Source organism: Notamacropus eugenii, chromosome 5, assembly GCF_028372415.1.
Source record: "Notamacropus eugenii isolate mMacEug1 chromosome 5, mMacEug1.pri_v2, whole genome shotgun sequence".
In the NCBI taxonomy this organism is placed as follows: domain Eukaryota; kingdom Metazoa; phylum Chordata; class Mammalia; order Diprotodontia; family Macropodidae; genus Notamacropus; species Notamacropus eugenii.
The window spans coordinates 416623278-416633973 of NC_092876.1; the positions used below are offsets into that span (position 1 = coordinate 416623278).

A 10696-nucleotide genomic window follows, 5' to 3' on the forward strand; every position below is an offset into this window, starting at 1 on the left:
CTTTGGAGAAATATTGATTTGATCAAAGGAAAACCTTTCCCTCCCATTTTTAACATTTTCTTTGAAAGGGACCTTATCCTATTGACTTATGAACTTGTCCACCAGTGGGGAACCTGTGGCCTCATGGCCAAATGTGGCCCTCTAGGGCCTTGGGTGATGCCTTTTGACTGAGTCCAAGTTTTACAGAACAAATCTTTTTATTTAGGGGATTGTTCTATAAAGTTTGGATTTAGTCAAAGGGCTGCACTTGAGGACCTAGAGGGCCAAATGTGGCCTCGAGGCTGCAGGTTCCCCACCTCTTGACTAGTCCTTGCAATTGCCATTCCATGAATTCTGAAATCCTGCAGTATCTCAGGAGATACTAATTTGAGAATGCGAATCTCATCAGGCAAAGCTAAAATCATCTTCCTTGTCCCACCATAGAAGAAAAATGAAAACTTATGAAAACATCATTAACACACCTTTCACTATGAGTCACTTTTTTAATAAAAGAATTTTAACTTTCCAGAAAACCCCCTTAACTGATATGAAATGGATCATGAGCAGGTCATGGGATACTCCCATAGGATAAGGAAGACTATCTTGTAAAACCCTGTCACAAGATGACTACACAAAATGGCATTTTCCTCTATAAACAAACTTCTTGTTTGGTTCTTAGTAGGTTTAGGAAACACCTTTTAATCAACAGAGATTATTTCAAGCAGAGGGCTGCCAGAGCCTCCTTAGGTAAATGTTATCTAAGACTCTTTAAGCAAATATACCTGGTTCTATATAATAAAAAATTTAGGCTGATTCTCATTCTTGACACCAATTCTTCTTTTGACCTGAGAGAAAGAAGACAGAAGACTAGAATGGAGTACAAGGTGATTTGCACTTTGATGATCACTCTGATGCTGGGGCTCAGCGTGCTGTCCCAGGAAGCCTCTGGTAAGACAAGCTTATTTTTTGCATATTATTCCAACGCTTCAGAAGTAATAGAGTAGAATCCATAGTTTTGGAACTTTTGAAAAGTGATCTCTTCCCCATTTTAGTTCTAAGGTGGGAGCAGATAGAAGGCAATGTCTTAAATTAAAGGCAAAATTCACATGACACAAGAACATACAATACAATTTCCTGTTAGCACATTTCTCCCTAAATCATTACTGGTAGTAGATTAATCACCATCACCATACAGCCACCACCACCACTACTATTACTACTTTTACTAAAACTGACATGTTTCTGAGAAGATATTTTGTATAGGATCCAAAAGGAGCAGTGATAAACCTCCTGGCTTGCCTTTAGCTTATAGCAAGAGCTATATTGTTGAGCCCCGAGGGCAAAAGTAGGAACTATAGAGGAGGATAATAAGCAGAAAAATTTCACATTAACACTAAGAAAATCTAGTACTTCAAGCTCTGCACTGAGATCTTTATAAAGAGGCTGGATAAACCCTTGGTAATTTTGTAGATGATATTCATGATGTAGGTAGGGATTGGACCTGAGGATTTCCAAGATACCTTCCAGCTTTAAGTCCAGGCATCTATGAATGAGTGGTTGGGAGACTGGGAAAGATGCTATGGCATTACAGGACAACAAATATTCTGATTTTCAAAATAGGGAATAGAATGGCAAAATTCCAAGAAGATGACTATAAAACATTAAGGAAAGGAGGAGGCAAGCATTCATTTAAATATCTATCACGTACCAGGCATTGTGCTAAGCACTTTGTCAATAATATCTCATTTGATCACCACAGCAACCCTGAAAGATAGGCGCTATTACCCCCATTTCACAGAAAAGAGAATTTAGGCAGGCAGAGATTAAGTGACCTGCTTAAGGTCACACAGCTAATGACTGAGACTGCATTTGAATTCATATCTTCCTGACGTTAGGACCAGCACTCATTCTACAATGCCACCTATCTGCCCCTACCTGTCATTAAGACAATGAACCAACACTGTTCTTTATCAAGAGATATGCCAAGCTAATCTTTTTTTTTTTTTGCTTTTCTTAGAAGTACGAGAGTAGAATGTTTTATGTATCTTATTCTACTTTTAGAAAATAATTTGATAAGTTACTCTTATTATTCTAATGTAAGGATATGAGACAGGCAATATCACAGACAGGTCTTTTTGGAACTGATTGAATGACTTGACAGAGAATAGTTCAATATTTTATGTCAGTTTGAAAGGAGTTACCTGGCTTTTCAAATATATTTCTTTCAAATATCTATTCTTCTCCTTGTGCTATTTAATATTTTTCTCAATGACTTAACGGCATAAAATAACATGTTTATTAACTTTGATGAAGACATAAAGTTGTCAGGGATGTTGGAAAATAGAGAGTACAAAAATAATCTCAATAAAAGCTTGGCTGAATCTAAAATGTTATAGAACAGGTATTGATATGGTTTTTACATTTGGGCTTAATATATCCACTTCACAAATACAATATGGGAGAGGAGTCTTTTCTGAAGCAGAACAGGTGATTCTATTGGACTCTAAGTCAATGTGAATTAACAATATGATATGTGAACAAAAAAGAAGCAAATGTTTTCTTAAGCTCCCTTAAAAGATGCACAATGCCAGGAAACAAAATGCTAATAATTCAACTTTATTTTTCCTTGCTTAGAACATAGTATTGTTGTGTTACATTCTCAGTGCCATGGTTTAATAAGGATATTATTCCTTCAACAAAATAAAACAATCTAGATGGTGAAGAACCTTGCTTTGTCACCTGAAGATACTGAGAACGTTTAGATTAAAGGAAGACAAATGTCTGAGCCTAAAGGCAGCCTAAGAATACATTAACCTTTTTGGGGGCTCATGTATTATTGCTTCATATTGAAGTTGCACTTCAATAGAATAACCTGTTCTGTTCCAGACAAACTCAAATCTAACTACTCTTCTTCTGTCTTGTCCTTATGAAATTCATGTTTTGAGCCTGAATGTAAAATCTTTACATCTATCCTGATTCAATATAATCTTCTTGGATTCATCTCAGCCTCAGGATAACTACCTTAAAGTACTTGAAATGCTTCACTGTGAAATAGAAATCACATTCATTTAGTTTGACCCAGGGGACAGAACCAGAAACCATGGTGCATGTTGCAAAGAGACAAATTTAATATAAGGAAAACCTTCCAATAATTAAAAGTTCTGCAAAAGTAAATTGGGTTTTCAGAGGGTTGTAGATTTATTTTCACTAGGCAGAGGCTAAATGATCATTTGTGATTTTATAGACAATATTATTATTTAAAAGCAGCGTAACGGAAATAGAAATGGACTTGAAGTGAGGTTAATTCTGGTATACACACTAGTTGCACAATTATTGCCACTTAACCTCTTTGAATCTTAGTTTTCTCATCCGTAAAATAGGCATGGAATGATTTTTTAATACGAATGTTGTGAACATCAAATGAGATGATATATGTAAATTATTTTAAAGTATTATTATTATTGTTGTTCAAGTATGAATTGGACTGGGAAGTTGCATGCCCCCAGTGAACAGAGGGTCAAACTTGGAGTTGAAAAAGAAATTCAGCCTCTATCTCTGAACCATATTGGCTTCATGATCATGGGCAAATCATTACATCTCTAAGTAACACTTGGATGGGCAACTGTATAAGAATACAAGTTACAGGGGTGAGTTACTGACTGGTTTCAGTGTAGGGACTTTCCATGCTAGAGGTTACCAACATTGAGACTGTCACAGGTCCAGACCATCCCTTCAATATTCTCCCCCCACCAAAGGGATCAGGCTAGATCACTTCTGAGATAATTTCTAGCTGATATTCTGGGATGAATATTATTTAATGAATGAAACTATCTGATGCTACATGACTTGTTTACATTTAATTTTATCTTACATATTTTCAGAAACATGTATTGTGGACCCAAAACAAAGACGTAATTGTGGTTGGTCTGGTATCACCCAGCAACAATGTCAACAAAACAAGTGTTGCTTTGATAACAAAATTAGTGGTACTCCCTGGTGCTTCTACCCTGAGCCTATAGAAGATGGTATGTATCTTTGGAAAATTATTACAATGACTTCATGCTTACAGTAGATCAAGAGGTTGGATTAAGTAATGTATAATGTCTTTTTCCAGATCTAAAACCTATTGTCCTGTGAAGTCCAACTCTGATATCTCATCATAATACATAGGTGATTCTAAAAATCAAAGTTGAATACAATTATGTATTCATATACAAAGACACCACATTTAAGACTTGAGGAATAAATAACACATGATAGAGAAAGGGCTTCTGATAGAAACTATACTGAATGCAGAGTCAAAGTGCTGTTTTTTAGTTAAAAATATTTTAACAATAACCTTTACCAAAGAATCTCAGTTCACATCCATCCCCTAAAAATGGCTTTACAGCAAGAGTTTTTAATATTTTTTGATTGTTATAGATGCTTTTTGGAAGTCTGGTGAAGGTTAAAGACCCCTTTTCAGAATAATATTTTAAATGCATATAATAAAACATTTAGTGTTACAAATTAAACCAATTACATAAAATAAAGTTTTTTTAAAAAAATAAATGTTTTTTTAAAAGTTCATAAATTCTGGGTTAATATAACTGTCTCTAAACAAAAAATTATTGAAGAAAAAATGCTATTTAATCATCAGGAAAATTAAAAAAAATTGATCATTAGTTTATTAAGGCATCCATAATAGATTTCATGACTTTTACATGTTTATTTCATCATACAACCATGCACAATCTCCATTCGTTCTCTGTTGAAGTTATTTGTATACCCTTTTTGGAAAGTTATGCCAATGAAGTGCAAACTTTGGCAGGTCCTACAAAGTTTGAAGGGGTAGCAAGGTAGCGCAGGGATAGAGTGCTGGGCTTGGGGTCAAGAAGAGTCACCTTCCTGAGTTCAGATCTTGCTTCAGAGACTTACCAGCTGTGTGACCCTGGGCAAGTCACTTAACCCTGTTTGCATCAGTTGCCTCATGTGTGAAATGAGCAGGAGAAGGAAATGACAAATCACTCCAGTAGCTCTCCCAAGAAAGGCACAAAAGGAATCACAGAGTCAGATATTATTGAAATAACAACAAAGCTAGAAGGATTTGGTACTTGCATATTGTTGCATAAAGTAGGATAGACTCATCATCAGAAGCTTAGGCATCAGTTTATCAATGTTTTTGGCAACACATGAAAATGTTCACTAATGCATAAAAAGGTAAAAAAATCTACTTCAGGAAGAAAGCATTCATACAAGTGAAATTACAGATCTATTCAAATACTTACAATGAAAAATTGGTAATTGAACAATGGTAGATTATAAAATGTTTCTTTACTAACACAAAGATTAGATTGACATAGAGAAGAGTCAAATGAATGTTGAGAGAAAGCGATCTATAACTAAAAAAGTGGTCAGTGATATGTCCAGGAATTAGAATTTAAAAGGAAGGAAGAAACTGAACTAGGAAAGAGTAGACAATTTATCATGCTGGTGCTCAGTACCTTGACCTTTGTCATTGGTATTTCCTACAGTACTTTGATTTCTGTCAGTTTATCATAGAAGTTTTGAACCAAAGTTTTTAAATTTTCTATTTATTTTTAACATTCTTTTTTTTAAATGTTTATTTATTTATTTTTAGTTTTTTCAACATTCATTTCCACAAAATTTTATGCTTCAAATTTTCTCCCCATCTCTCCCCTCTCTCCACTCCCAAAACACCATGCATTCTGATTGCCCCTTCCCTCAATCTGCCCTCCCTCCTATTACATCCCTTCCTTCCCTTATCCCCATCTTCTCTCTTTTCTTGTAGGGCAAGATAGACTTCTATACCCCATTACCTGTATTTCTTATTTTCCAGTTGCATGCAAAAACAGTTCTCAACATTCGTTCCTAAAACTTTGATTTCCAACTTTTCTCCCTTCCTCCCTCCCCACCCATCCCCACTGAAAAGGCAAGCAATTCAATATAGATTGTATATGTGTAGTTATGCAAAAGACTTCCATAATAGTCATGTTGGGTAAGACTAACTATATTTCCCTCCATTCTATCTTGCCCCCCATTTATTCTATTCTCTCTTTTGACTTTGTCTCTCCCCAAAAGTGTTTACTTCTAATTATTCCCTTATCCCATATGCCCTCCTGTCTCTTGTCCCTCCCACCCCACTTCTCTCCTTCTCCCCTATTTTCCTGTAGTGTAAAAAAGATTTTCATACCAGATTGACTGTGCATGTTATTTCCTCCTTAAGCCAAATGTGATGAGAGTAAGCCTCACTTTTTCCCTCTCATTTTCCCCCTTTTCCCTTCCATTGAAAAAGCTTTTTCTTGCCTCTTTTATGAGAGATAATTTGCACCATTCCATTTCTCCTTTTCTCCTCCTAATATATTCCTCTCTCATTCCTTAATTTTATTTTTTTAGATATCATCCCTTCTTATTCAACTCACCTTGCACTCTCTCTGTATATAATCCTTCCAACTACCCAAATACTGAGAAAATTTTAAGAGTTACAAATGTTATCTTTCCATGTAGGAATGTAAACAGTTCAACTTTAGTAAGCCACTTATGATTTCTCTTTCCTGTTTACCTTTTCATGATTCTCTTGATTCTTGTGTTTGAAAGTCAAATTTTCTATTCAGCTCTGATCTTTTCATCAAGAATGCTTGAAAGTCCTCTATTTCATTGAATGACCATTTCCCCCCCTGAAATATTATACTTAGTTTTGCTGGGTAGGTGATTCTTGGTTTTCATCCTAGTTCCTTTGACTTTGGAATATCATATTCCAAGCCCTTCAGTCCCTTAATGTGGAAGCTGCTAGGTCTTGTGTTATCCTGACTGTATTTCCACAATACTCAAATTGTTTCTTTCTAGCTGTTTCCAATATTTTCTCCTTGTCCTGAGAACTCTGGAATTTGGCTACAATATCCCTAGGATTTTCTCTTTTTTTGGATCTCTTTCAGGAGGTGATTGGTTGATTCTTTCAATATTTATTTTACACTCTGGTTCTAGATTATCAGGGCAGTTTTCCTTGATGATTTCATGAAAGATGATGTCTAGGCTTTTTTTGACCATGGCTTTCAGGTAGTCCCATAATTTTTAAATTGTCTCTCCTGGATATATTTTCCAGGTCAGTTGTTTTTCAAATGAGATATATCACATTGTATTCAATTTTTTAATTCTTTTGTTTTTGTTTTGTAATTTCTTGGTTTCTCATAAAGTCATTAGATTTCATCTGTTCCATTCTAATTTTGAAAGAACTATTTTCTTCAGTGAGCTTTTGAACCTCCTTTTCCATTTGGCTAATTCTGCTTTTTAAAACGTTCTTCTCCTCATTGGCTTTTTGGGCCTCTTTTGCCAATTGAGATAGCCTATTTTTAAAGGTGTTATTTTCTTCAGCATTTTTAGGGTCTCCTTAAGCAAACTGTTGGCTCATTTTTCATGATTTTTTTGTATCACTCATTTCTCTTCCCAATTTTTCCTCCACCTCTCTTATTTGATTCTCAACATCCTTTTTGAGCTCTTCCATGGCCTAAGAACATTGCATTTTTTTTTGGAGGTTTTGGATGCAGAAGCCTTGATTTTTAGGTCTTCCTCTGATGATATGCATTGTTCTTCCTCACCCAAAGGGATGAAAGAAAATACCTGTTCACCAAGAAAGTAGCTTTCTATTGTCTTATTTTTTCCCTTTTTTTGGGCATTTTCTCAGCCAGTTACTTGACTTTTGAGTCCTTTGTTGAGAGGAGGGTATACTCTAGTGACCTATAAGTTCTCTGTTCCTCCAAGGTGGCACAATCAAAGGAGAGGAGCTTACTCCTCTCTTGGCCTGCACTCTGGTTTGGGAGCAACCACAAGCACTCTTTTCTGCCTAGGATCTGAGAGTGGAATTCACTCTCCAGAGCCTCCATCAGCTCCACCAGGACAGCCAGAGGTCCTCCTTATCCCAGGAGCACCACTCAGGGCTCAGATCCAGATCAGCTGCATGATTCCCCCAGGGGCTTTAGGCTGAGATCTCCTAAGATGGACACTGTGCCACAGGAACTGTTGCCACCCTGGGGCTGCTGGGGCCAGACCTCCTTCCCTTCTCATGCTAGTGAAAGAGCTTTCTCTCTGACCTTTGAAGATGCTTTTGGAGTTTGTGGGTTGAGGGATCTGGGAACCTCAACTGCTACTGGGGATTCTACCCTCTGAGGCCTGCTCCTGTCCTGTTTCTGCTGGTGCCACATGACCAAGGCTGGGCTATGCTCTGTGCCTGGTGCAATAGTCCTTTCCTGCCAGCCTTCCAGGCTGCCTTGGGCTGGAAATCTCTTTCACTCTTTCATTTTATGGCTTCTGCTACTCTGTTGTTTAGAGTAATTTTTTACAGGTATTTTTTGGACTTCTACAGGTCGGTCCCTCTACTCTGCCATCTTGGCTCTGCCGCTCCTTAACATTCTTTTATTTATTTATTTATTTAAAATCATTTATTTATTTAACTTTTAACATTCATTTTAACAAAATTTTGGGTTACAAATTTTCTCCCCTTTTCTCCCCTCCCCCCCCAAACACCAAGCATTCTAATTGCCCCTATCACCAATCTGCTCTCTCTTCTATCATCCCTCTCTGCCTTTGTCTCCATCTTCTCTTTTGTCCTGTAGGGCCAGATAACTTTCTATACCCCTTTACCTGTATTTCTTATTTCCTAGTGACAAGAACAGTACTCGACAGTTGTTCCTAAAACTCTGAGTTCCAACTTCTTTTCCTCCCTCCCTCCCCACCCCTTCCCTTTGGAAGGCAAGCAATTCAATATAGGCCAAATCTGTGTAGTTTTGCAAATGACTTCCATAATGGTCGTGTTGTATAAGACTAACTATATTTCCCTCCAACCTATCCTGCCCCCCATCACTTCTATTCTGTCTTTTGATCCTTTCCCTCCCCATGAGTGTCGACCTCAGATTGTTCCCTCCTCCTCATGCCCTCCCTTCCATCACCCTCTCACCAACATTTGGGGCCCGTGGGTGGAAGGACCCACATGGCCTGCTGGAGATTCTGTCCCTGAAGCCCACTTGGATCTGCTCTTCTGGTGCCACGTGGCCAAGGCAGGGCTGGGTTCGGTTCCACGTCCACAGTGTGATGGACCTTTGGCGAGAGGTTTGCAGAGCTTTCTGGAACAGAAATCTCCTCCGCTCCTCCATTCTGTGGCCTCTGCTGCTCCAGAATTTGCCGGGAGTTCTTTTTTACAGATATTCTGTGGGCTGTGGGTTTGGAGCTAGTGTATGTGTGTCTTTCTACTCTGCCATCTTGGTTCCACCCCCCCTCCTTCTCTTTTCAGAAGGCAAACAATATGATGGCAATTATAAATGTGAAGTCAACCAAAGCATATTTTCATAATAACAATGTTGCCAAAAAAGTTAGAAGAAGAAAGTAAAGATATTATACTTTAATTTGTACTCAGAGTTTATCAATTCTCTTTCTGGAGGTGGGTAGTATTTTTCATCATGAGCCCTTCAGAATTGTCTTGGATCATTGTATTGATCAGAGTAGTTAAGTCTTTCATAGTTGATTATCTTTACAATATTACTATGTACAGTGATCTCCTGGTTCTCACTTCACTTTGCATAGGTCTTGCCAAATCTTTCTTAAACTACCTCTCCTCCATCATTTCTTATAGCATAATAGTATTCTATCACAATCACAACAACTTGTTCAGCCTTTCCCCAATTGATGGACATCCTCTCAACTTCCACTTCTTTGCGACCACATAAAGAGCTACTATAAATATTTTTTTATATTTATATTCCTTTCCTATTTCTGTGGTCTTTTTGGTATACAAACCAAGTAGTGGTATTGCTGGATAAAAAGATATATAAAATTGTGTAGTCACTTTAACCAAATGATTTTGACAGATAACCTACTATCCATTTGGTTTGCTTTTTGTCTACTTTGCTGCAGGAGAAAAATTGGCTATTAATGTGGGAAAATTAGTCAAGGATTCTTATAGAACTAAGTTTAAGTTGAACCTCATTTAAATAATTTTTATTTTTTCCAAATAGCAGCAATGTTTATTTTCAGTAACAAAATTATTTTTTTCTTTTTTAGATTGCAACTTTTAAAGAAATCTTACTGCAGGACCTTGCTTGCTTCATCCAATGAAAACTTTACTTTATTGCAATGGGAGATGTTTTCAGCTTTTACTGTATTTTCTATAACTTTGCCATGGGTGTGTATCACAATTAATTTCACATTTTCAGTGACACAATTCACCACTTCTATTCAAATACTTCTCTGGTATCTAATTTATAATTTGGACTTAAAATTAAAAAAATGGAGATGAAAAGTTTCACAAATGTTTCTCAGTTCTTGAAAAATATCGAAAATTATTTCACTTTTTGAGAAATAGAGAATTTTCATATCTATTTGAAGTGTGGTTCCTAGTATAGGATCTCAGAAGAAAACACTGTTACTATTATTAGGAAGAAATGGATGAGTGGATACCATAAGAAAGTAATCACAGAATGACAGCTCAATTTTTTAAAGATACCTATCATCATTTATTTATTCAATAAACACTTATTAATAGCCAGCTATGTGCCAGGCACTGTGCTAAGTGTTGGGGAGGGGAACAGATGCTAAAAACAGTCATTGACTTGAAAAAAACTTAAATCTAATGGGGGAGAAAACATGCAAACAAATATATGCAAAGTAAGTTATATACAGGGGGAAAATAGGAATCATTTTAGAGGAAAAGCACTGGAATTAAGAGGGA

General features: G+C 36.7%; 1 protein-coding gene across 1 annotated transcript; it reads left to right on the forward strand.

The window, feature by feature from the left end:
- The first annotated feature begins 780 nt into the window (after positions 1–780).
- On the forward strand, positions 781–10258 carry TFF1 (trefoil factor 1). Its single transcript, XM_072606942.1, has 3 exons — positions 781–927; positions 3861–4004; positions 10030–10258. The coding sequence occupies exons 1-3, from the start codon at positions 852–854 to the stop codon at positions 10041–10043; spliced, it is 234 nt and encodes a 77-aa protein (XP_072463043.1). The 5' UTR covers positions 781–851; the 3' UTR covers positions 10044–10258.
- Positions 10259–10696: the final 438 nt, after the last annotated feature.